The sequence below is a fragment of the Notamacropus eugenii genome, chromosome 1, assembly GCF_028372415.1.
Source record: "Notamacropus eugenii isolate mMacEug1 chromosome 1, mMacEug1.pri_v2, whole genome shotgun sequence".
NCBI lineage: Eukaryota > Metazoa > Chordata > Mammalia > Diprotodontia > Macropodidae > Notamacropus > Notamacropus eugenii.
In genome coordinates, this window is record NC_092872.1 from 713,662,604 (window position 1) to 713,687,929 (window position 25,326).

The 25,326-nt window shown below is 38.1% G+C and overlaps 1 protein-coding gene across 2 annotated transcripts in view; it reads left to right on the forward strand.

Moving 5' to 3' along the window:
• GLG1 (golgi glycoprotein 1) overlaps positions 1-25,326 on the forward strand; it is a 143,129-nt gene that overhangs the window by 53,152 nt on the left and 64,651 nt on the right. For both annotated transcript variants that reach the window (XM_072636556.1, XM_072636557.1), the window contains exons 2-4: positions 19,066-19,098; positions 22,778-22,864; positions 24,793-25,008. In XM_072636556.1, coding sequence (XP_072492657.1) covers positions 19,066-19,098; positions 22,778-22,864; positions 24,793-25,008 — 336 coding nt within the window. The remainder of the gene's footprint in view (positions 1-19,065; positions 19,099-22,777; positions 22,865-24,792; positions 25,009-25,326) is intronic.

Sequence of the window (25,326 nt, forward strand, 5' to 3'; positions counted from 1 at the left end):
AGGTTGGTAAATTTGGTATTTTACTTGACTCTTCCCTCTCCAGGGCCCCACATATCCAGTCAGTAGCTCCATCTTTTTTGTTTTTATCTTCCCAAAGTCTTTGTCTTGCAGCCACTTCCCCAAGGTCCTCCTCTTGGGTGTCGTTTTCTTCAATACCACTCAGTTCCATTACTTCTTCCACATAGCTTCTAGAATGATTTTCATAAAATGGAGGCCTGACCATATCAGCTTTCTATTACTTTTAGGAAATATAAACTATCCTGTTTGGCATTTAAATGTTTTCATAACCTAATCCTTTTTTACCTTTTTTTTCTTTTCTGGGCACTCTGTGATCTCACTCAGCTGTTACATAGGTGACACATCTTCCATCTCAGTATCTTTGCATTGGCTGCCCCTCCAGTACTGGAGGACTTACTGCATCCTCACCTCTGCCTCTGAGAATCCTTGGTTTCTTTCAAGTCTCAGCATAGGTACTGGTATACCTTGCTCAATAGAGCAACCTCTTAGGTGAGTTGAGATAGTAATACAGTGTAATTGACTCTTAATATTGAAAATACATTCTGAGAAGAAGTGGTACAACAACTTAATTTTTTTATAATAAAAGAGTAGGTAAGCCATAAAAATTGAAATGCTTCACAATTCAAACCAGGGTACTTATGCACATTAATAATAATGTAATTTATATTAGTCTTTTTTGTCATGGCAAAGAATCAGAAGACTATGGAGTGGATTGGACATCAGTTTAGGAATAGCAGAAAAATTATGGTATATGAATTCAGTGAAATACTGTTGTGCTGTTAGAAATGCTGAAAGGGAGAATCATTATTTTATGAAGTACTTGACATTTGATTTAATCTTCATGATATCTCAAACCTTACCAAAACAAATTATGCACCAAAGATAAAAGCATTGTCAGTTGTCTCGATGGTCTGGGACACCCAGACCCAAAAGAAGGTTTAAAAACAGAAAACACCATGAACTGAAACCTACCGGGATCTCACACAGCAGCAACTTCCTCTAACACCCGCCATGTGTGGGAAGGCAGGCTGCAGGAGCCAGTCTGACCCAAGTGCTTGTAGCAAAGCCCAGCTCTTCACCTCTGTCTTCCTTCTTTCCAGTGCCATGGAGATCTGAAGTTTGATGGGGCTTTGTTAATTAATGCTCTGGGCTGCAGAAGATTTCTTCAAGAGAAGTGGAGGGACAGAAGGAAAAAGGGCAAGTCTTGTATCTGGGCTTGAAATAGAGTTCCACCATACAACCCAACTCACCCAGAACCTCTGGACCTAAATCCAAATGACTGAGGTCTCTCCCAGCTGCAAAGACAATCCTCTGAATTGCCAGACCTAGAGAACTAAAGAACAGAGGACATCATAGGAGCAGTGCTCCATTAACCCTGAGGGAAAGAGAATGTCAGCCAGTTGGGTTGAATTTTGCCCCCCCAAAAGCCACTTGGGACAAAGACCTAACCTGGTGAACCCAGCATGGGAGGATGATGAGACACTTTGAGTTCCAGACCCCAGAAAAACCACCATCAGAGGGGAGGGAAGCAGAAATTGAGGAACAGTGGGGAATAAGGAGAGGAAAAACTGAAATTATCAAAGATCTCAGGAAGAAAAAAGCTCAAAAGCCCTTGCACTAAGTAGCCCAGGGTGAGCGACCTGCAGCCTTGAAGGCCACATGTGGCCTGGTAGGTGCTTGGGTGAGCCCTTTGGACTAATTTCAAGTTTTACAGAATGGTAAGAATGAATATTATTGTATTTTGTTTTTACTCCCACAAATGTTCTTGAAAAATAGTAAAGCTCCATAGCCTGTTTTGCAAGGAGATGGAACACCTCCTGACTTCAGGGGGAACTGAAAAGGTGGTAGTGTGACAAACAGCCTGGACCCTGGAGGTCACTAGTATCCTCACTACCATGCCTGTGTAATTTGCATAAGGCAGGGAATGTAGGGTAATAAAGAATGTAACTCTCAGAAATTTGAATTAACTGTAACTGATGGGAAGGTCAGAACTTTGTAACCTCATTGCCTCTGTAGCGGGTGTGAGTGTTCTTAGTGAGCACTACACCCAACTTCCTCTGCCCACTGTTTCTGAGTTCTTTCAGTGACAGTGAGTCTATCTCATGGGTCTTCCAGATAGCATGCTACTAGGGAAGCAATGAGCAGAGGAAGCTCACCCAGGCTAACTCCCTGACTTTGCCTGGGAAAAGTCCTGTGATCCCCAAACTGTGTTTCTCATCCTTTTATGAAAGGGATTTGTTCTGTGAAGCTTGGATTCAAAGGGCTGTGTTTGAGGACCTAGAGGGCCACATGTGGCCTTAAGGTTACAGGTTCCCCACTCATTGTAAGCAAATAAGTCAACAGGGAAAACATTAACAGAAGAAGGAAATATGTCCTCCAGATCTAGTAAACCAGTTCAGGCATCTATGAAAAAATACTACAAAACAAAGAAGATGATTTAACCTTTGATGTTACAGAGGACCCTGTAGAATTTGAGAAGACACTGTTCTTGTGTGGTTTAAAAGAGAAATGACATTTGTGAGAGCTACCTGCTGTGGCAAGCCTCTCCCCTCAGAGAGAGAGAGTCAAGAACACAGTTGATTAGGAATGCAGATGCATAGAAGCAAAGGTCAGTCTAGAAAAAGGGAAGTAATAAAACTAGTAACATTAAAAGAAAACATGCTCTCCAAGTAAAATATACTTATCTCAAAGACAGGATATATAGATCTAATCTCTAATTTCAGAACTATAGCTCTCCAAGAAGAACCTGACATGTTAAAAAACCTGAATGCCATAATGCCAAAAAAAAAAAAATAGAAGAAATGTACCTACAGCTTGTGAACACAAAATGAAATACCAGTGGAAAGAATTCATACATCAGTATAGACCACATGTTTACAAAAGGCTTGCCTTTAGGGCTACAACCAGGTTACAGTAGTAGATAGAGTGCTGGATCTCACATTAGGAAGACAGTTCAAATCCAGCCTCTGACAGCTGTGTGACCCTAGGCAAATCACTTAGCCTCTTTGAGTTTCCATATTTGTAAAACAGGGATAATAATACCAACTATTTTCCAGGGTTGTTGTGAGGATAAGAAGAGATAGATAATATTTGTGAAGCACTTTGCAAAACTTGTGTGTTGGAGCCAACTGGTAGAGATATTTTAAAAATAAGGATTTATACCTAAGAAATTGTCTTAATAGTCTTTAGAAGGTGTGTGGGATGGCTCGGATCCCTACTTCAATTAATTACTCAGAGGCCTCTCAAAGTGATGACAGAAAGTTTATTTATTCAATTCTCCAGAAGCGGGACGATCCTATACCAGTTCATCTGGAGTAGAAAAGCCGAAGACAAAGAAAAGGCAGTGATTTATATAGACCCTAACGCAAGTCCCTTCCCCCCCACTGACCATTATTCTCATTAGCTGAGAATATGATCTTACATTCTAGACACGAAATCTAACCAATCCCTTTTGAAATGAAGACATTGAAGAATTAGGTAAACTTTGTCCAATCATTGAGACCCTAATGTACTACACAGTTTTATATCCTTATATGGAATTATTCTATTCTAAAAATATAGTGACCTTGAGCCCCTCAGTCTCACCTCACCCCTGGGAGAAGAATTACAACCTGAGAAGTCTTCACTAAACCTGTTCCACTCAAAGGTAATGGGGAAAATGTTAATAATGCAGATTAAACTTAAAAGTATGGCATGTGTAAAAAAAAAAAAAATCATCCCTTCACTTTCTGAAGAAAACCCAAGACTGCAGACTCCACGACTGTGGTGGCTAAATTTAACAATCCAATTCAGAAACTGTTAAGTTCCGAGGAGGCCTGGGTCAGAGACCTCCAGATACAAAGGAACAGAAATAGGAATAACAAAAGACTGTTTTGTAGCCACCTGAAAACTGCTGGAGGGAATTGAGGAACTGTTCCAGAATGCAGAGGAGGTCCGGGTGTAGTCCAGAGTGACCTATCCTGCAAATCTGAACTTAAACATAAGTGAAAAAGAGGGAAAAACCAAACCCAAACGGGCCTTCGTTTGCTTTTCAAACACCCCAGACAACAAAAGTAGGAGCAGTGGACAAATGGAACCACCAGGAAACAGCATCAGAGTGAGAGCAGAGACCAGAGAGCTTTCTTTGGAATGGTACACAAGGAGAACAGTGGTGAAAGTGAAAATCGGGTGGAGAAATGGGACTGTGGCATTATGGAATAATGACACAGGTGAATCTGTCTTTTTGTGGGACTGTATTGTTGTTCATCTTTCCATTTTCAAGAACATCACAGCTAATATCTTGACTTGTGCGTGAATTGGATTTAAATGAGGCAGAGTTGTGCAAAGTTGGCAGCCTCACTCTTTCTTCCAGTCATCAAAGTCCAGCAAGACAAAAATCAGGATGTAGTGGATGGCCCCAGTATATTCAGTGTATAACCAAGCTCTAACCACTCCACAGAGTCAGCTTCAGCCACCTTCATGGCCGCTGGAACAAATTGTTCTCATCTGTCCATTCTGCTGGGGGAAGTCTTCACATGCTTAGGATAGATGCTTCCTTAACTCACTGATGGGTCTGAGGCCTATTGATTTACCCTCACCCTGGTTTAGCCCATCTGCTGAGATGGTTTTTCTGGGCTGTGATTGTCGGGGCATGCTACAACTTCTTGGAGCCACTGGTGAGAGTTGGGTGAATTAGGTGAAAATCAAAGGTGAATGAGCAGCCCTAAAAAGTGGTTGGCAAGCCCTAATAACAGAGGTACTAGTGCTCCCTGAACACCCCAAAGGTAGGGAAAGAAAATGTGGTTTGAAGTATTTCAATTAAATTGAGAGCTAACAAGAAGGGGAAGGTGGTACCTATGAACACTCAGAAAGATAAGAACTTGCAGGGGAGTAGGTAAGGAAGGAGGAGGGGAAGAGGAAGATTTGAAAAGGTGAAGGGGCAAAAGAGGTAGCCACTGCTTTGGTGGTGGGAGGTGTTCCACTGTTGGATGTTTTTATGGGTATAGAGAATGCTGGCCCTTGTGCTGGTTGTTGTCCAGGAGATTTGGTCCTTGAAAAGATTACTCATCCTAGTTGAGGGAGGGGAGTTAAAGGGCAATTAGCACCTGATTCAAGGGGAGGCCATGGATGGGAAGAGAATTTGAGGCAGTTGAGGAAAGAAGGTAACTAGGAAGAGGTTATGGATCTGTGGTGGGCTGCATAACCAGGGATATAGGGGTAGGAGGTGGGAAGTGCAGTAGCATGCGACAGTCCTTTTTGTCACCTGCATAAATTGGCATTATTTGAGGAGTGAGGCACCAAATAAAGGAGGAGTCTGAAGGCAGACCCTAAACAACAGTGGCAGACTACTTAGAGAGGAAAGCCCAGAATGGATTCTTCAGAGAATCATAATGATAGTACCTTCACATTGTATGAGTGATTGAGGAATGCTTGACTAAAGAAGGGGTAAAGAAGCTTATTATAGACAATTCTGATTCTATGAAATTGAGAAATTTCTGTATAAACAATGTTAATTTAGAGTTAGAAGAGAAACAGTAAACTGGGGAAAATCTTTACACACACATTTCCCTGAAAAAGATCTGATACCCAAGATTTTTATGGGGATTTGATAGAAGTGATCTTAAAATAAGAAAGTCAGACTATCAACAGCCATATGAAAGTATTCTTTAAACCTTTAATTACAGTAGGAATTCAAATTATTACAACTCTGGGGTTCCTTTTCACATTCTTCCCATTAGCAAAGATGACAAAAGGGAATAATAAAATATTGGAGGGACTGTGGGAGAATGGACTTACTACTTCACTCTTGGAGGAGCTGTGAAGTAATCCAGTTTAGAGAGTAATTTGGAGCTATACCTGGAAAGTCATTAAACTGTGCATACTGTCCCAGCAAAACCACTATTAAGTATATTCCCCAAAGAGACTATTTTCGTTTTAAGAAAAGAGCCATATGTACAAAACTACCTATAACAGCACTTTACAGGAATGAATTGGAAACAACGTTGTTAGGTAATGGCTGAACAAATTATGATGCATAAATTTAATACAATATTATTGTGTGAATTTGTTTTGTTTGAATAAACTTGGTTGTGACTGGCTAGGAGGACTAGGTTTGTGGAGGAAGAAGTGATAGTAATACAAACAAAATAAGAAAAGGCAAAAAAAAGCATCAATGAAACAAATCTGAAAAGAATATTTCTGAGGATGGCTTCAAAATGAAGTTGATCAGATAGGGTGACTAATTTTAGTTGGTAGTCTTTTCAAACTTTTGTCTACTGTTGTTTATTTAGGGTTCTTTTTTTGTTTTTAAATGACATTTGTATGACTGATTTCAAGGTGGAGTAGCTTCTTCCAGAGAGTTGGATTTAAATGAATGGTGGTGATCATACGAGGTAACCCTGAAAATGCCTTTCTGTGATGATGATCTTTGGTCTTTTTTTCCACATTAGGATGGTCTTCTGAGAGGATCAGTAATTCCAAGAATGTGTTTTAATATATTGACTAAATTATTTTTTGCCCTTCAGTCTTTATGTTTTGATTCATGTTATAGACTTTGAGGATAAAATCAAAAGTGCCTTGGAAGAACATATGTGTATGAGTAAAGGAAATAAAGTAAGTTAGGAGAGATTGCTGAAATGTTAGCTGTAACAGGGAACTTCTAATCCATACATTCTGCTAAATAGAAAAGGGATGAAGGCAAAAGTTTCCTATCTTGAACATTTACTGAAACTCAAAACAGCCAGACTATCTTAAAAGGACAAATGCTGTTAGATTTGGGGGTTTTCTTACTAATCAGAGAATTTATTTCATTGGCCCTTTCATTTTTAATATTCTTATTTCTGAGAAGACTTTGAAGATAAAAATGACTGGGAGCCAAGCCAAGAGAGGCTGGTTTCTCTGCTGCCAAAGGGATAACAGGGTTCAGCACCTTCTAAATGGTGATTCCCTAAGGTAAAGTTTTTATGGTTCCCGTTAGCACTGATATTGGGATATGCAAAGATTATTTCCATGTAAATGCATTAGAGTTTGTTTTCAAGATCTTATGTATCTCTATGTTTTGTGTGTACATGTATGTATATTTGTGAAAATAGAGAACACAATCTAGGTGTTAAAATCTCAGATTTTTTGGCATTGAAAACTTAGGTCTTTAGCAGAACAATCTAAAATTAATTTTCTGGATGTGTTCCCAATTTTCCTTCTTTCTTTTTTGAAGCTGAAAACAGTAGCTTTGAATTAACAGCTTATTTCCCTCATCAACACAAAACAACTGTGGTCTTCTACCTCCTGCTGAAAAAATCATTCTTATTCCACTGCTGTGGTGGACTTTATTTAGCATAGGAGTTTAGGAAATTTAGGTGGGATACAAGCTAAGGATGCACATGGAAATGCTGTGGTTTGAAATGATTCTTTCTATTTCTTTAGACAATCATTTAGGATGTTTGTGGCATTCCTTTTGAGTGACTTGTCTTAATTAAAAGCAATACTGGCTTTCAAATAGTAGTCTTCCTTCCATCTCTTAACTATTTTAGGTATAGACTAAATATTCAGAAGCCTTAAATCAAATCTTGTTTCTTTTGGATTTGTAATCAGGAAGACCCTGGTTCAAATACCACCAGCTTAAATACTTATTAGTTATATGACCACATGCAGGTAATTTAAACTTTCTGTTTCTCAGTTTCTTTAGCTTTTATAGAATGGGGATGATAATACCTGTAGTAATAATTATCTCACCAGGAGTTTTATAAAGATCAAATGAGATAGTTTTTAAGATGTTTTGCAGACCATAAAGATACACTCACACTGCTATACATATACTCCATCATGCCAGAGCTAACGTTAGTCTAGTGCCTTTGATTACTGGAGATGTTCTTAGCTGATAAAGCTAGCATGACTTTAGTATTTTGTCAGTTAAGTGGATGTGGTAATTGAACTTTTACCCTTAACGTAAATGTCAACTGACATTAGATTCCTTATTACCTCTCAATTCAAAACAATTAAGTTGGTGACATTTTTCAAATACTTCTGTAATTTGTAGTATTTTAAAACTTTATAAGTAAAAATAATAGCGAAGTTAAATTTTGGAAGTATAGTAACTAAATATGTAGAACCTTTACTTCACTTCTTTCAAAGCCTGGATTCCTTTTACATTCATTACCTTATGTTTGCTGGCAATGCAAGATTGCATGGATCCCTGTGCCTGTCTTTTAACTGTCTTAATAAGTCATTGATCTTGGCATTATAGCCAGGATTGGTGACATCCAAGATATGCCTTCTCAAAGTTAGTTGGCTTTTGTCTAATCTAGTTGTAGGAATATATTGGTTGCCATCTGTGGGCAAAAAACCTTTCCCAAGTGAAATGTAGAATCTTGATCTTAGGACAACAAAATCCTGGACCTGTTTATTTAGCATGCCTGCAGCTGAACTATTTGGTTTGCCAGGAATCTTGGGACTTTGTGAAGCATATAGATAGGCAAAACTAAGACTTGTCAGACCTTTCAGTCTTTACACAATATTGGGAATTTAAATTCAAATATGGCACTTGAGTCAGAATGGGCAATAAATTGATTCTTTCTATAAAGAAATACACCTGTACTTACCTGTGCTAAGATGATTTACTGAAAGAGTTATTTTTAACTCTGTCCTTTCCTGAGAATATTCTTTTGTTGAGTAATTTCAAACTCAAGATATTTTGCATATGCCAAGAAGGCTCATGCCTGCCCACCTGATTGAGCTGGAGTAAAGTCATCCTAATCTCCCATTTTTTGTGGTCAGGGCTGTGGCTGAATGTGGGTTCCATACACATTAGACATTGTGGTGGTAATTGCCTTTGAAATATCTGTAGCTGTTCTAATGGCAGCAACACTTCCTCACTCCCCATTGTTGGGGTTTGTTTTTTTAATTGTCCTGCTTTGGGCACTTTGTTGTTGATCAGTGTCCTTTTTAGACTATGGTGCTCAAATCTCAACAGTATGTCACAAGGAGTCTGATAAGGGTAGAGTAGAGAAACTATCACTTCCCTCTTCTTGGAAGCTTAATGGATCCCAACACAGGCCACAACACAGTGCTAATTAATATCAATTATTTAGTCTACTGAGACCTGGAGATTTTTTTCAGATCCTCTGCTGTCTAATAATGCCTTCCCCCATCTTGTACTTGTAAAGCTGAACTTTGGGTGTCCAAATGTGCCCTGATTGAATTTCATCTTAGTAGATTCAGCCCCATTTTTTAGTGTGTCAAGCTTCTTTTGGGTCCTGGCTGTCATCATTCCGTTAGTTGTCCTTCCCAGCTTTGTATCACCCGTGTGTTTGATGGCAGTGCTGTTCAAGCACAGATCCCCTAGTTTCTTTGGTCAGTCAGCAAGCATTAAGTAAAGCATTGAATACAGTGCTCTAGAGCTCTTCAGCTATATTAACATTGACTTAAGAGCATCTTTTCTTTGAGTCTAGCCATAAAACCAGCTCTTAATCCATCACAATCCATTGTATGACTGCTTGTTTCACATCCTTCCAGCTTCTTTCCAAGGATAATATGAAATACATTAACAAAAGTTGCTAAAGCCTAGGCAGAGTACAGCCATAGCATTCACCTCTCTGAGGCTGGGAGAAGTTACGTGATTTCTTTTATCCCACGTCTTCTCTCTCCAGATTCGATGTTTTGTTGTGTTGTTTTGTTTAACCATGCTGTCTTCAAAAACAAAACCATTGCTGTTGTTCAGTTGTGTCGAAATCTTTGTGACCACATTTGTAGTTTTTTTGGCAGAGATAACTGGAGTGGTTTTGCCATTTTCTTCTCCAGTTCCTTTTACAGATGAGGAAATTGAGACACACAGAGTTAAGTAAGACTTTCCCAGAGTCACACAGGGAGACAAGGAAGATGAGTCTTACTGACTCCAATCACCATGCTCCATCTGCTGTTGCACCTAGCTTTCCCTATTTTTTTTAACTTAACCATGCTGCCTCCAAAAACAATCCCACCCCCCCCCCCCAAAAAACCCCCAAACACTACTCAGTTACAAGTTACCCTGTACTTTAAGGTGTACAAAAGGGCCTTCCTTCCAACAAGTCTGACTCATACATGGGCACATATTTAATGTATCCTAGTTAGAATACAAATACATCTTCTGATTTAAAATGGATTAGCACCCTATTCACTATGTCATGCTGACTCCTCAGCTAACATATAATGAGTGGGCATGCGTAATGACCAATTCTCTTAGTGTGAAAATGCACTTTCCATTATAAATTATGGTATATTTGCAATTAGTAGCAACATTCTCACAGTTCAGAAAAAAATTTTTTAGATTTATTTTTAGGCCTTTTTGATAATTCCATCAAATATATTGGTGAAAATGCACCAGTTTTCAGGTAACCACATTACTTGAATTCAGCAGGGAGTTGTTAAATACCTTTTAATCAGTCACTGTACTAGGCATTAGAATTATAAAAATTAAAAATAAGCCCAAAATGAGGCTTCTAGGTGGTATAGTGGACAGAGCACTGCGCTGAGTTAAAATCCAGTCTTGGTCTACTTACTGGCTGTGTGACCCTGGGTAAACCACATTTGCCTTGGTTTCTTCATCTGCAAAATGACCTGGAGAGGGAAATGATTCCAGTGGTCAGGCAAAAAAACCCCAAAGGAAGTTATGGTGAGTTGAACACGACTGAAAACCTTCTGAACAACAGAATCCAAAATGATATTCCGTGTAGGAAGGTAGATAGGGAGGGGACAGTTTAGAAAAAGCCATATCATATGTAGGAAGTGGCCCTTGAGGTGGGAGCTAAAGAAAGTTAAGAAATTGGAGAAACAGGTGAGGAAGGAGAGCGTCTAGGCCTACACAGTAGCCAGCGTCTCTGGCTCTGACCCCGCAAATGAGCAGCTCTTTGCCTTGTTATGTCCCGCCTACGTTCTTTAAATCTTAATATAACTTATTGTCTCATTATCAGGTAATCAATCTGATAACTTGTCCCACTATATAATAACTGACATTTCTATACAGTCCTGTTCGAGGCTTATAGCTTCTCTAAGAGGAGTTGTACAGGTGTTATCCCCATTTTTTCAGATGAGCAAACTGATGCTCAGAGGCTAACGTGACTTCTTGTACAAAAGTGACTTTCAGTGGTTAGTATTAGAAACAAGACTGAAAACCAAGCCTCGCCTCTGAGGCCAGCTCTAGATTTTTACCTGAGGTCATGCTGCCTATTTGTAATGCCAATCACAGTAGCACACCTGAGAATTTCTGCTGTGAATGATTTCAAGGGTCTGGTCACATAGTATAATGAACTCTATTCAGTAACAAACTAAATATTGTTCAGCAAAGTAAAGCATGACATTCATAGCAACATCCTTAAGTAAAACATATCATTCAGTCATTATCAAATATTCAAGTAAAGTCCTTTTCCAAAGTACCACACCATCTACCCCTAGATCACCCTAAGAATAATCTTATTCATCAATATCATGTCCAAGTAAATTCCTTTCTTCTTAACTCAAGGTTGACTTCCAAGTACCATGACTCTTTCTCTGTGGGCTGACCACTCCTGACTCTTGCCTGGATTCACACGTAAGCAGCTCTCTGCTCCTGCTCCCAAGTTTCTTGGGGACTGCTCCACTCTTCAAGTTCTGCCTCTGGGCAGGGCAACAGCAGTATTGACACACAGCACCAGCATCATCATCTCAATTCACTTATTGAGACTAACAGACAGGGCTACCTCCCGGCTCTCAGAGTTCTTCCTCTCTGCTCTCTTCTCGAAGCTGGCTTTCATCATGTCTGCTCTCAGCTCTGGCTGTCTTTATATACAGTTCTACTCAGCATCTGATTGGCTAGAGCACATGTGTTTGATTGGTTAGAGCCCAGTTGCTCATGTCTGATTGGTTAAAACTGTATTTATATGCATATTTATATTACACTGTTTCTAATTAAAGACTCTCAGAGGCACTTGATTGTCTAAAATAAAAACAGCAAAAGATCCTACTTCGCTTGCCATTACACTATTTTATTAGAATAGCTAATTTTGATATTTGATTCTTTATGCCATGTACATAGAATGATAAATTATACTAATTGTCAGTATTTTTATTTGGGCTGTAATATGCTGTATTTCCCCAATATGGGTGTTATTTAAATTGTGAAACAACGAGTGGGATAGCAAAGAAAACTAGCTCATTTCATCAGAACTAACTAACCTCTTCTTCCTAGGTTCATGTCATGAGTTTTTAGTTTGATTCAACAAGAATTTACTCAATACCTACTGTGTGCCAGGCACAGGGGCTGTGAAGATGAGAATCTTGTTGGTTAATTTTTTACTCTTACATAAGTAAAGGTGAGAAATGATTGAGCCTTGGTCTTCTTCCAGCCATTGATTCTAAGTAATGTTGTGGGGAAACCTGTTTTGTTTTCTCCTGCACACCCTGTAGGCTCTGCTGGTATGAATATCCTCTCTCAACCAGAAGCAGTGCCTTTCTGCTGCTCATCCCTCTCTAAATAACTTGTACTGTGTTCGATTCTTGTAGGTGAAGAGCATTGAGAAACTGTAACACCTTATACAAAAGTGCAGTGCAAGGTGATCTGATCTCCAAAGGAAGGAGCCACCTGAAAGCACGTTAGGCCTTAAATACCTTAGGATGAACAGACTAGAATTTCTTTATCTAGGCAAGAAAGTTGGGGGAAAAAAATCAGCTTCATCTCCGTTCCCTTTCTCCCTCCTTCCCCATGCTTGGGATGCCAGGTATGTGAGCCTAAGGCTAAAGAATCATACAGAAGTAACGTTTAGTGAATTGGAGCATTTCTGGGATAAGCACACTTGCAATTATCAAATTATTCTGTTAGTTGGGAGGCTACTGAATTCCTTACAGCTCCCCACTCTTACTCATTCCACATATCCAAATTTTTGCTAAGATTACATTTATGATGTTAGGAGGCAGTGTGGTACAATCTAAGGAACGCTCACTCTGGAAACAGAAGAGGTGCCATCTCTGGTACATCATAATGTCACAAGATCATAGAGTTAGAGTTTGCAGGGAACCTTGGAGGTTACCTGCTTTAGCCCTCCAGTTTTATAGATGAAGACACTGAAGCCCAGAGAAAGTGTCAGAACTTGAACCTGGATCTCTGACTTCAAAGTGCTAGGTCACTAGGTCCCTGGCCCTCAGTTTCTTCAACTATAAAATGGGTTGGATTAAGTGGCATTAGATGACGTCCCTTTAAACTATAGAATTGTGTTCCTATGTTCCCTCTCATTAATGATTAATCCTCCCTTTCTTCCTTCCTTCTTTCCTTCCTTTGAGCAAGGGGAACAGTCTCACAGTTGCTTCTAGTTAAAGTGTGGTCTCTGAGAGCAAACAACAGAAATAATCCATGATGGAGTCAAAATAAATCAGTAGGAGGATTTCAGTTTTGAGGACTGATGGTCTGTTTTGACTTGCTGATGGGGAAGTAAGAGGAGTTTTGTTGGGATAAAAAGGTTATATTTTTATCAATTGTCTCATACTTTATTTGCTGTTTCTTTTTCTTATCTCTTTGGAGTTAAGAAATTACTTAATTATTTCAACGAGAGCATACTGTACTCCTAATGTATAAACTCCCAGGAGTAGGAGGATTCACATTACTAATACTTGTTTATTATGTCAGCTTTATATTTGTGTTTAGAAATTCACTGTCACAGTCTTTGAATTTTTTAAAGCACAATATAGCTTCATACATTTAAAAATTTGTGGTTAGCTTATCCCTGTTATCATCTAATTTACTTTAATGTCACTTATTTTTAAGGAGTTTAGGGGGTCACCAAGCAGGATTGCTGAACTTTGCTTATTGATTCTGGAATAGTAGGTATTGTAGATACCACAAACAAATAACAGTAGAACTTGGGAAGATTTTTGGACTACTTAGGCAAAACCTTCAAACTCTCCTTCCAGATCCATTAGCCCATTTACCTTAGGGAAATCACAGTCTGTTCTCCTTAGCTGATTGAATGGTTGGTTTGATTGAGAGCATTTAGAGTCCTTTTCAGTTATTTCATTCTAAAACATCTTCTTTGTCTCTAGCCTATATGAAATCGTTAAGATGAGGGGGTAGGGAACCATAGTCATGAACTGCAAACAGTGAGCTTTTTCAAAGTGCCTTGAAACAAAGTAACTTTAATAAATACATTTCTAAAAATTGATTTATGTCTTTCTAGATTTTATTGAATCTTAAACTGTCTGGACAAGAAGGCATGGAGAGTTTAGCTCTCTTATTTTATACTTGAGGGAATAATAATAGTTGACCTTTATGCCTTGTAAAGGACTTTACACAATATGCCTCATTTGTTCTTTACTATAGCACTTTGAGGTTGACATTACCCCTGCTCTACAAATCAGAAAACTGAGGTTTAAAGAAATTGTGACTTACTTATGGGCACATAATAAATGTTGGAGGTGAGATTGAAACCCAGGACTCTCCTGACTCAAACTCTAGAACTTCTACTCAGCCATGCTGAGATAATACTAATTAAGCCACAGAAATCAAAATAATGCTCTCAGATCACCAGCATTTCTGTATAGCGTAATAAAATTGGGAAGAAAATTATAGAAAAGGAAATTCACTTTATAACAACATCAAAATGCATAACATGTAACTTACTCCTCTAAGACGTGCTCAATACTTACAGAAGCACAATTATAAAACACTTAAAAAAATTAAAATATTACTTAAATAGTTGCAGGGACTCCATTGTTAATGTTTGGGCTATGTCTGTATATTAAACTTTGTAAATTAATTTAGTGTTATATAAAGCTACCAAATGAGTAATTTATAGAGCTAGATAATAAAATTCATGTAGAACTAGAAGCACAAGGTAAATGATGGGAAAAGTAGAAATAAAGTAGGAATAGCACTTGCAGATCTTAAATTATATTATAAATGAAGATTGTTTGGTACTGGTTTTAGAGTGGCCTTTTCTGTATCCTCATCCTTCTTGATCTCTCTGCAGCTTTGGACATCGTTGGTCACCTTCTTTTGAACATTCTGGCCTCTCAAGGTTTTCATGACATTGTTCTCTCTTTTTCTATTTCTCTGATCCCTTCTCCTCTGCCAGACCTTCAACGTCCCCTACTTAAGCAAGGGTATTCCTTAAGCTTCCTTTCTTGGCCCAGCCTCTTCTCTCTCTACACTGTTTTGTTTGGTGATTTAATAAATTTTTTTGTATTTAGTTATACTCTCTCTCCAGATGATTCCCAGATCTTTTTATCCAACCCTCACCTCTCTACTGACTTGTTTCTATCATTTTCTTCTAAATTTATTGAAGGGAATGCGGTATGAGGGAATGACGATGGAGTGGCTAGAGAGGGTGGACACAAGGCAGGGTCTCTCAAGTCCTGAGTACAATTAGGCAACCCAAACTTGTGAAGTGCAAAAGGCTTTTCTGGGGTTTTGGACTGTATTAAGGAAGACCAGGCATTGGGGGGAGAAGTGGGAATCTGGATCTAGGATGTAAATCAAGGTTCAGGGCCTGATGCTGGTTCATATTAGAAAGACACACTTGGAAAATTGGTTGATAAAGGAGTTCCAGACTCCCCTTTGGCTTATTCTGTTAGTTTGGGAGGCTACTGAATTCCTTACAACTCCCCACTCTTACTCATTCCACATATCCAGTTTTTTGCTAAGTGTTGTTATTTCTACCTTCACAACGTTTCTTTGCTAGATCCCCTTCTCGCCACTCACACAACCTGACCACATTGGTGTAAGACCCCATCACCTCATGAATTGGAAGAACTGCTGGTTAGTTTTCCCACCATCTTCCTAGCTGCACTCTCCACCCTCCTCACTGCACAGAGTCACTTAGTAAATATTCATAGATTCCTGGTCACTTAAGGGCACAAATTTCATCACTGTTTAAGAAAGGAAGGAGAAGTGAACATAAACTAAGGGCAGTGTTTCTCTTAGTATTTGGGTTTCACTTGCCTCTCTTTGCATTCTAAGCTCAGAAATAATCCATATTTACCACCAATTCTATTACTGTGGAATAAGAAATAATCTGTCTGATAAAGTGACTTAAACAAAATCTCTGACAAACGTGGCAAGCTGGAAGTGAGAACTCCGTACCAGCACCAAGTTTGGGTATTTTGGTGCTAAGATGTCTACGCTTCTTACTAAATCAGCTAACCTGATGATCCTTCAAACTTGACAACATCTAAGAATCTGAGTTGGAAGGGACCTCATGGGCCTTCTAGTCTGACTTATATCTGAATCAGATACCCTTGTGATGTTTTCTTCCTTAGACAATTTTAATACCAGCCCCACAGATTCCAGTGATGGCAGTGTCCATCTACATCTTAGTCTCTATAGCCTCTTGGTTAAAATTCCAGTTCCTCTATTTTGCCTTGTTAACATATGATCACCTCCTTTGGGTTTTTGTGACTGCTCTTGATTCTTCTACAACCTTTCTGAGATTTAGCCATATCTTATGATTAATTACAGGTGACCATTAAGGGCTTTCCTGGGCCTGCTTCTCTTCTTTTCTTACATTCTTTAGTTGATGGAAACCTCATCATTTCCTACGGTTTTTAATGATCATTTCGGTGCAGATGACTCCCAAATTTCTGTCTCTCTCATCTCCTTCCATAGTTCCAGTTTACATAATTCCCACTGCTTATTCGTCATTTCAAACTCGATGGCCCATATATACTTCAGTCTACTTGTCCAGAGCAGAATGAATTCCCTCTGTGCCTCCCAAATCCACCTCTCTTTTGGCAGCTAGGTATCTTAGAAGCTAGAGTGTTGGACTTACTATGAGGAGCAAATGAAATAATGTAGCATTTTATAAACTTTAACATTCTATATAAATGCTGGTTTATTATTAGGCAGTCTGATGAAGTGACGTATGGAGCAGGCCTGCACAACTTGTGGCCCATGGGCAGCTTGTGGCACACCAAAGGATTTCTGGCACTGCTTGAAAAAATGTAGAGAAAAACAGCTTTTGTACGTAGAGGGGATCCTTTAGCGGGCCACAAGTTGTGTAGGCTTAATACAGAGTGTTGGACTTGGAGTCAGGAAGATCTTAGTTCAGATCTGATTTTAGACAGTTACTAGTTATGTGACGCTGGTTAATCGGCACAGCGGCACAGTGGGTAGAGCATTGGCCCTGGAGTCAGGAGGATCTGAGTTGAAATCCAGCCTCAGACAGTTGCTAGCTGTGTGACCCTGAGCAAATCACTTAACCCTGTTTGCCTCAGTTTCCTTATCTGTAAAATGAGTTAGAGGAGAAAGTGGCAAACTACTCTAGTATCTTTGCCAAGAAAACCTCAAGTTGGGGTCATTGGAATTTGGACACGACTGAAATGATTCAACAAGTCATGTGATCCTCTCAAGTCTCTGCCTCAGTTTTTCTCATCTGCAAAATGAGGATGATAATAATGGCACCTACCTTATGGGTGTTGTGAGGAATAAATGAGATAACATGTTAAGTACTTTGCAACCTTAAATTGTATGTAAATGCCAGCTATTATTATTTTTTCTGTTGAGGCTGCCACTTTTTATCATTTCCCCAAGTTCACAGTCTTGACCATATCTTTGTAACTTGAACTCATTACATATTCAGCCCACTACCAATGTTTTTGAAATAAATTTTTATTGATATCTTTTGGTTTTAATTAATATCACTTCTTTAGGGCCAACCTTGTTGGTCATATGATTTCCTGACATTTCATTTTCATTTTCATTTGTTGTTGTCTCCCTTTTCCATTGTTATAACAGCTTTATCCCTGCCCCACACTAGGCAATCCTAGTGGTTTCCTATTGCCTCCCTCTAGAATGAAATAGAAACACTCTGGCCTTCGATGGCCTTCTCACTGTATTGAACATGGCTCTTCTCATCTCCCACCTCCCCCTCTCCCACTGTGTTCTAGCCAAACTGGCTTTCTCTCCATCTCTATCTCTTGCCTTTTCACTAGTCTTCCTGGACCTCTCCCTCCTTTCCTCAGCCTCACAGAGGCACACTTTTCCTTTGGGATGCAGCTCAAGGACAATTTTCATGCTCTCCCCAACAGCAAGTTTCTTTCCTCCGAATCAACTTTGAATTTAGTGATTTTGTTTATTCTCTATTCTGTATATTTAAATATGAATTTGTTGTCTCCCAAATAGTAGGTACTTATTAACAAGTTGTTGATTGGTTTATTGTAATGATTGAATATATTGTTTTCCTGGTTCTGCTTACCTTACTTCACATTACTTTGGCCAAATCGTTCCATTCTTTCCATGTCTTCTAAGCTGCTTCCTTACTCTAATGGGATTTTTTTTTTTTTAATTTTCAGAGTAATATTTGGCTTTTCACAGCCTGAAGTTATGATATTTCTTAGGACATGGTGTGTCTATATTTGATCCTGATATCTTAACTAAAGCCTGCTAGTATTTATTTTGATGAATTCTATTAGTATTCATATTGAATTACTATGGAAACCCCAAAGGGAATTGGAACAGTGAATTATTGCATTTAAGTTCTCTTAAAATTGTGAATAATTTAATTTAAAGTATATTTATTTCAATCCCATTTCAGATAACACCCAGCTCTTTAAACTTTGTCAAATCATATAGTTTCTGAAAAAAACTAATTCCAAATGTGATTTGGGTATATTTTGTTTTTATTAAATGGGTATATTCGTGAAGTTGTCTACAGATGGAAAATTTTCTAAACCAGATAACATTTTAAATTCACTGAATCTTGCTATCTTTTTAAAAAAATATATGGATTTTCATATGATGAGAGTTAGCTTTAAATGAGTACATTTGTATTTTGCCTGAACCATCTTTCAGTTCTGAAAAGTTTGTGCAAGGAAACCTACCCTCATCTCTGAAGCAGTTCTGTAGTTTGTCTACCTCCCTCACAATCTGCCATCTCTGGGCGTGGCTTGTGGTATCCATTCCTTTTGGGTCGTTTCCCTTACTCACCAGTCTTGAGTTTTCTAAGTGCAGATGTTGTTTCCTGCATTGAGAAACATATTTTTAAAAGCATAGTTGGAATATGTGGATTTTTATCTTTACACTGATTTCGACAATGTTTTATATTAACGTTTTTTTCTTTCCTCTTTCTCTTCTAGCCTGACAATGAAATTTCATCAGATTGCAACCATGTAAGTATAGATTTCATGTATTTTTGCTTTGAGCTTTATGTTTGCAGACATTGTAGGTTGGCTCCCTGAGTTGCTCACTTGAAGCGTTCTTAGTTATCTTAACAGAGGGCTGTGTTAAACATTTTTTCTGGCTTTCTGGTAGTACACATAGGCATTCCATATTTTTAGGAATCTGGAAATGAAGAAAAGCAAATCTGTCAAATTGACCGTAGGAGATTTTTTTTTTTTTTTTACATATTACACTTGAATTTAAGTGGCATCTACAGAAGAATTTTAATATTGAATCCTCAAAGTTCTATAAAACATGGTAAATGCTGAAACCAAAGAAGATAAAGGAAGTTGTGTTTACAAACACAGATATAGGATATAGTAACAAATAATCAAGTATTTGTATTTCCCATGAAAAAAGATCTAGTAGCATTGTGAATTTTATTTTCCTCCTATTTGAATTTGTAAAAGGAATATCATACCCTTATATTTGTAGTTTATGTTAAAATAAAAAGAGAAAGAATGCTGGAACGTTCAGCCATTGACATTAGGCTTATTGGCAGAAATTTATCTTAAAGGAGAATTTTTGCCCACAAATCAGTGAATTAATTTACAGAGCATTGTACAGTTTTGAGGATTACCATATTAGCTTAGTTTGGTGCTGAAGATAGTCCAAAGGTTTTTTGCTCTTCACAGAAAATCCCTTTCTAGTCTTCATAAGACTGTTGCTTATTTTACATTAAGATATTTGAGACTGTGCTGGGATTCATATTTATTGTTCTTTGATTATTTGCCATTGTCTAAACTCAAACAGGCTGAAAGTTTTGTTCTGGGCAGTAATTCTCTAAAAAATAAATGTGAATAACAATGGGTCAGACATAAGGAAAAAATATTTTAGTCCAGGTCTTTGACCCCAGTATTTAGGACATAATAAGGGGGTACTGCACTTTTAAAAATAAGATTGTTTTTACTTTACAATATCCTTTCTGGCCATGCGAACTTGTCAAAAATATGAGATCATAGACTTTAACCACAAGCATTTATTATCTACCAAATACATTACTAGGTGCAGAGAGATAGAAAGACGTGAATTAAATCACCTCCACCCTTAACAAACTTATGCTATATTCTAGGGCAGGATTTCTTTTCCAGGAGCCAGAGCTGTACTTTTCTAATATTGTGAATCACATCTGTTATTAAAAGACCAGGAGAGCTAAACTCTATGACTCCATCAGCCAGAACTCAGTTTCTGATCACTAATCATGTTAAAATTGATTTTTTGACTTTGAATTTCTCATTGAGCAAACTTTCTTAGAGAGCAGTAGAATGGAAGATTGGCAGGCTGGTGTTGAGGGATCAGCTTTTCTATCATTTTTGGTTCTTTAATTAATTGTTGTTCAGTTGTATCCAACTCTCTGTGACCATATTTAAGGTTCTCTTGGCAAGGACACTGGAATATTTGCCATTTCTTTCTCTAGCTCCTTTTATGGATATAAGGAAACTGAGGCAGACAGATTTAAATGACTTGCCCAGGGTCACACAGCTAGGAGGGGTCTGAGGCTGCATTTAAACTAAGGTCTCTTGACTCCAGGTCTGGCGGTGTATCTACTGTGCCACCGAGCTGCCCCATTAATTAATCGATATCAGTTGATAGATTTTAATTAATATTGTAACATCCTTGATCAAATATAGCATGTGTATTATTATGGCTTCAAATTCTATTTGATTGGTTCTATTACTTTTTAAAATTGTAAAACCCTGTCACAGATTTGCCTCTGACTGGTGCTTGTGTTCATATTTATAGAGAGCCAAATGATGTGCTTCATATAAAATGTAATCTGGTATAAAAAGACTTTCAAAGATAAGCAGACTTTGAGAGTGTGTTCAACATAGAAATTCACATTTAAGATTGGAGTTGAAACCTTTTCCAAGTTGGGTGGTGGTTCTCTTGGAATGGAGATCCTCATCTTGAGTTCGAGATAATGTTTAGATTTAAAATATAACCAAATACTCAAGCAACTGCTATATGCAGGGCAGTAAAGATCAACGTAAAGAAGTATAATATTGTTTACTTTCAAGGATTCTTTCCTGCCTGCCCCTACCCCTTACTGCTATTGCTTTGTATTTATTTTGTATTAATACTGTATGTATGTTTTCTCTATATGTTCATATTGTCTTAGAATATAAATATATATTTCTGTTTCATTTTTTATATTTGCTTTCTCAGTGCCCAGCACATAGTAAATGCAATAAAAGCTTATTGATTGAAATTACATATAATCAAGTTGACGTGTCAAGATTTAAACATCTAAAAGGAATAATATACAATGAAAGTAGGATATTAACTTCTCTGATGAGGTTTTATTCTTTTTTGAATAATTGACCTAGATATTTGCTTCTAGAGTAGTATTTCAAGGACTAGTGAAAAGCAAAACCAAATATTGTGTACAAAATTTACTACATAACTAAGCTGTGGAAGAATCCAGACAATAGAGAATCTAGCACAAATGAACTGGCGCATAACCTTAATGGTATATGGGTTTCATTTGTTAAATGGGTTTCATTTGTAAAGGATTGAAAAATGCCCAGGGAACACATTGGTAGTATATTTTTTGAGAGAAAAGTCCTCTACATATAAGGTCACATTGTTTGAGGGTAAATCATGTGCCTCTAATGATTTGCTAGTCTCCCTAATAAAACGTTTAACATTGTAGATTAATGTGGTCTAGATGGTTGGGTTCCTATCCTGGCCATTTAAATCAGTGGATGAATATATTTGGAGTCCCTACTGTCTGTCCAGTAATGGGTATCTAAACATCCAGTCAATTCCATGTCCACTGTGTCTCTCCGATTGCCTGGATTCTTTTCAGGTGCAGTTGTATATACTTTGATGCTCTGCTCTTTGCTCCTCCTCCATTCCTTCCCATTTCATTGTCCCAAACTGCTGAGGTTCTTGAATCTGTGCTTGAACTTTCACAATGACCAGGGAATATTGAGCACACAGACAGGAAGCACCTCAGGACTCTTTAAAGCATTTCTTTGTTGGGGAATAGATATTATTCCTGCTGGCATTTGGAGAGGAAAGTATCTCCCAAAACCCTGTACTTGCTGTGTGTCTGCCCCATGTTAGCCAAGTTCAAAAGGTAAATTTTGGAGACTGCTTTTCTTTTTCTAAATTTGAATGTGAGAGTTATTGGTTTGGTTCTGAAATTTGCCTGAATTGAGTCCTTTCATGTCAAAATGGTTAATGGGGAAAAAAAAGATAGGGTCATACTAGATGCTAATTTCCCTCTATAAAATTGACCTATTATTGACCCACTGTTAATGAAGTTGATACTAAAACTCTGGGGGTGCTTAAATGTTTGGCACTCTTTTAAATAAGAATTGGCAGCCCTGTGTATGTTTTGGTTTTTCCTTGCGTTTCCTTGTATTTGTAAAAGCTCTGATTTTCTTGATCTTTTACTGATGGAGTCCAAAGCTTTGTGTGTATTTTTGAAAGGTATCTTATTGGTGGTTTTACTTTTGTAGAATGTGGTAATATGTCATTTTAGTGTCTTCATTACTTTGGAATATAATTGTATTTTATCTGCCTCTCTATAACAGACTTTTGTCGTTTTGGCTGTAACTGAACCAGTAATGGTGCTAAATGTTCCATCATCTTAACCAGGCTTTTCCCCTCCTTTTGCCCTAGTTATTATGGAATTATAAGCTGAATCTAACTACAGACCCAAAGTTTGAATCTGTGGCCAGAGAAGTCTGCAAATCTACCATATCAGAAGTAAGTTATACAGGAATTTGGGTGGACAGTAGACGTTGCTGGGGAAAATGTTGATGTCACACCAAATGTATAAGGGAAAGAACTGATACATTCTCCTTTTTGTGTAATTTGTGCTTGTTCTTTTGCAGGGTAGGGTGGAGTTGAGATAAAAAGCAGGTTGGAAGTTTTATAAAGCGGGATAAACCAAGCTCACAATGTATTCTCAGATTTTATAGCCCACCTGGGCTTGAAGTGCAGTAAATCACTGGTCCCTGAACATTGGAGTCCCCAGAAGCACCCAGACGTTGAAGTTACTGGTTCTTTTTTTTTTTTAGCTGTGCTTTTGGCTGTGTTGAAGAGTTCTTTTAACTTTTTCATCTAGCCATATATGAATGAAGGTCAGCATTATCACATCTCCTTGACAAGGTCATTTAAACTTAAAAGCAGAGAGCCTGGAAGGATAACTGGCAAGCCACTATAGAGTGGGAAGTGAGAACAGAGACGACTCTTAATGTGAAAGATTACATTTCCAACAATTCAGTCCTGGATCTCAAGGGTATACCATTCCTAATAGAACTCAAATATATGATGCAACCAGAGTATAACACAAAAATCTTTGGGCTGAAAGTAAGTCTTAGGGGCCCTCTCATTTTATGTGGATGGTCTTATGGGCCAGGCCCGAAGCAGACTTCCCAATAAAGTAGATAAGAATCTGTCCTGTTTTCACATTTTTGTTAGAAAAAGCAATTTCTGATGTCCGAAATTTAATATCTCTATCAATGCCAGTTTGAGAATATCTAATTGAAGTTCAATTTATTAAACGTTAAGAGCCTACTGTGTTGCACAGCACTGTACTAGTCACTAAGGATATACTTAATGATGCGTCTCATTGTGACCTTCTGGAGACTTCTGTTTTGGAAGAATGAAGAGAAAGGGGGAGTTCTCTTTACTCAGCAGAGAGTTAATGCTGGCGCCAGGAAGGTGGCAGGAGGGTGCCGAATTCTGACCTCTTAGTTCTGAGACTTCTGGTTTCCAAAGAGCAAACAAGGACACAGAAAGATTTCCTTTGCTTATACCACAATTGCACCAAATGCTGCCTGCTTTTCATTTGTCTGATTTCATTAACGGAGCTTCTTTCATACTTGGATATATTCTGAACATGCTCTGCCATCATAGAGCGCATTGGGCTCCAATTCTTCGAAGCATTTGTCTTTGAAGTGCAGTGGCAGGTCTGGCACGACTATATAGGCTTCTAATTGAACCCTAATGACTGCACACAGTACTAATTTGTGGTGAATTAGGCTAGAAGAAGGCCCCACCTGAGATGCATGCCTGACCTGTGATGGGGCTTGTACCTGTCTAAATGGGCTCTTGGTTTCGAAGCATGTCAATGCATTACCAAGTACCCATGGTGCAGCACTTCAGTAGCACAAAGTACCTGTTGTACCTATTACATTACCATTTATTTTAGGATTTTTGCCAAATAACTATAATAGCCTGAATACCAACTTGAAAATGTGATTGTCCTGGGCCATTGTGAGGTCTAGTTTGGATTTTACTGGATTTGATAAACTTTCAAGCTGACGTAACTGTCCCAAATAAGAAAGAATGTGCTTTTCTTTTTGCTTAAGCTGTGAGTTTAACCTGAAATGACAATCTACTTCTTCTAGACCTGCACTAGATTAGGACATGAAATCATTACAAAATTTTGTTTCTGGATTTTCCAATTCCCTAGAGATTTCCCCCTGGACCAGTGTCCTGAGGAATTACTAAGCGGTTTATGTATCACAACTTGAACTGTTAAACCATCTCTTCCTTTAGAAACAAGTTCTGGCTGAGCTAAAATCTCATAGGTGTTGCTTGCAGAGAGCACAATGATATGAATCTTCATTTAGCATTATTTAAGATAACAATAAACTGTTGATTTAAAACTGCTTTCCTTTGAACAGATTAAAGAATGTGCTGAAGAACCAGTTGGGAAGGGCTACTTAGTCTCCTGTTTGGTGGATCACAGAGGCAACATTACCGAATATCAGTGTCATCAGTACATAACTAAGATGACAGCCATTATCTTTAGTGATTATCGTCTGATCTGTGGCTTCATGGATGACTGCAAAAATGACATCAACATTCTGAAGTGTGGAAGTATCCGTCTCGGAGAAAAGGTATCCACATCAAAATGGCCAAAAGGGTCTCTTGGATTTATAACATTTAAAAGACTTAGGAATCTGGTGTTACAGAAATGAAATATATAATAGGATCATGAAGACCTTCTGGCCTAACTTTCCTAACAAAAGCTATCTCATTTACTGTATAATAATGTATTTTAAATATTTATCCGAGGCATAGTAGGGAGAATTACTTTGTGCTAAGAATAGTTTTATCTTCAGAATGATGCTGTAGTTCTTAAGTCAAGCATTTATTCAACACCTGTTCACTTTGCTGAAGGAACCTGCACATAGACAAAAACGATAGTCCCTTCC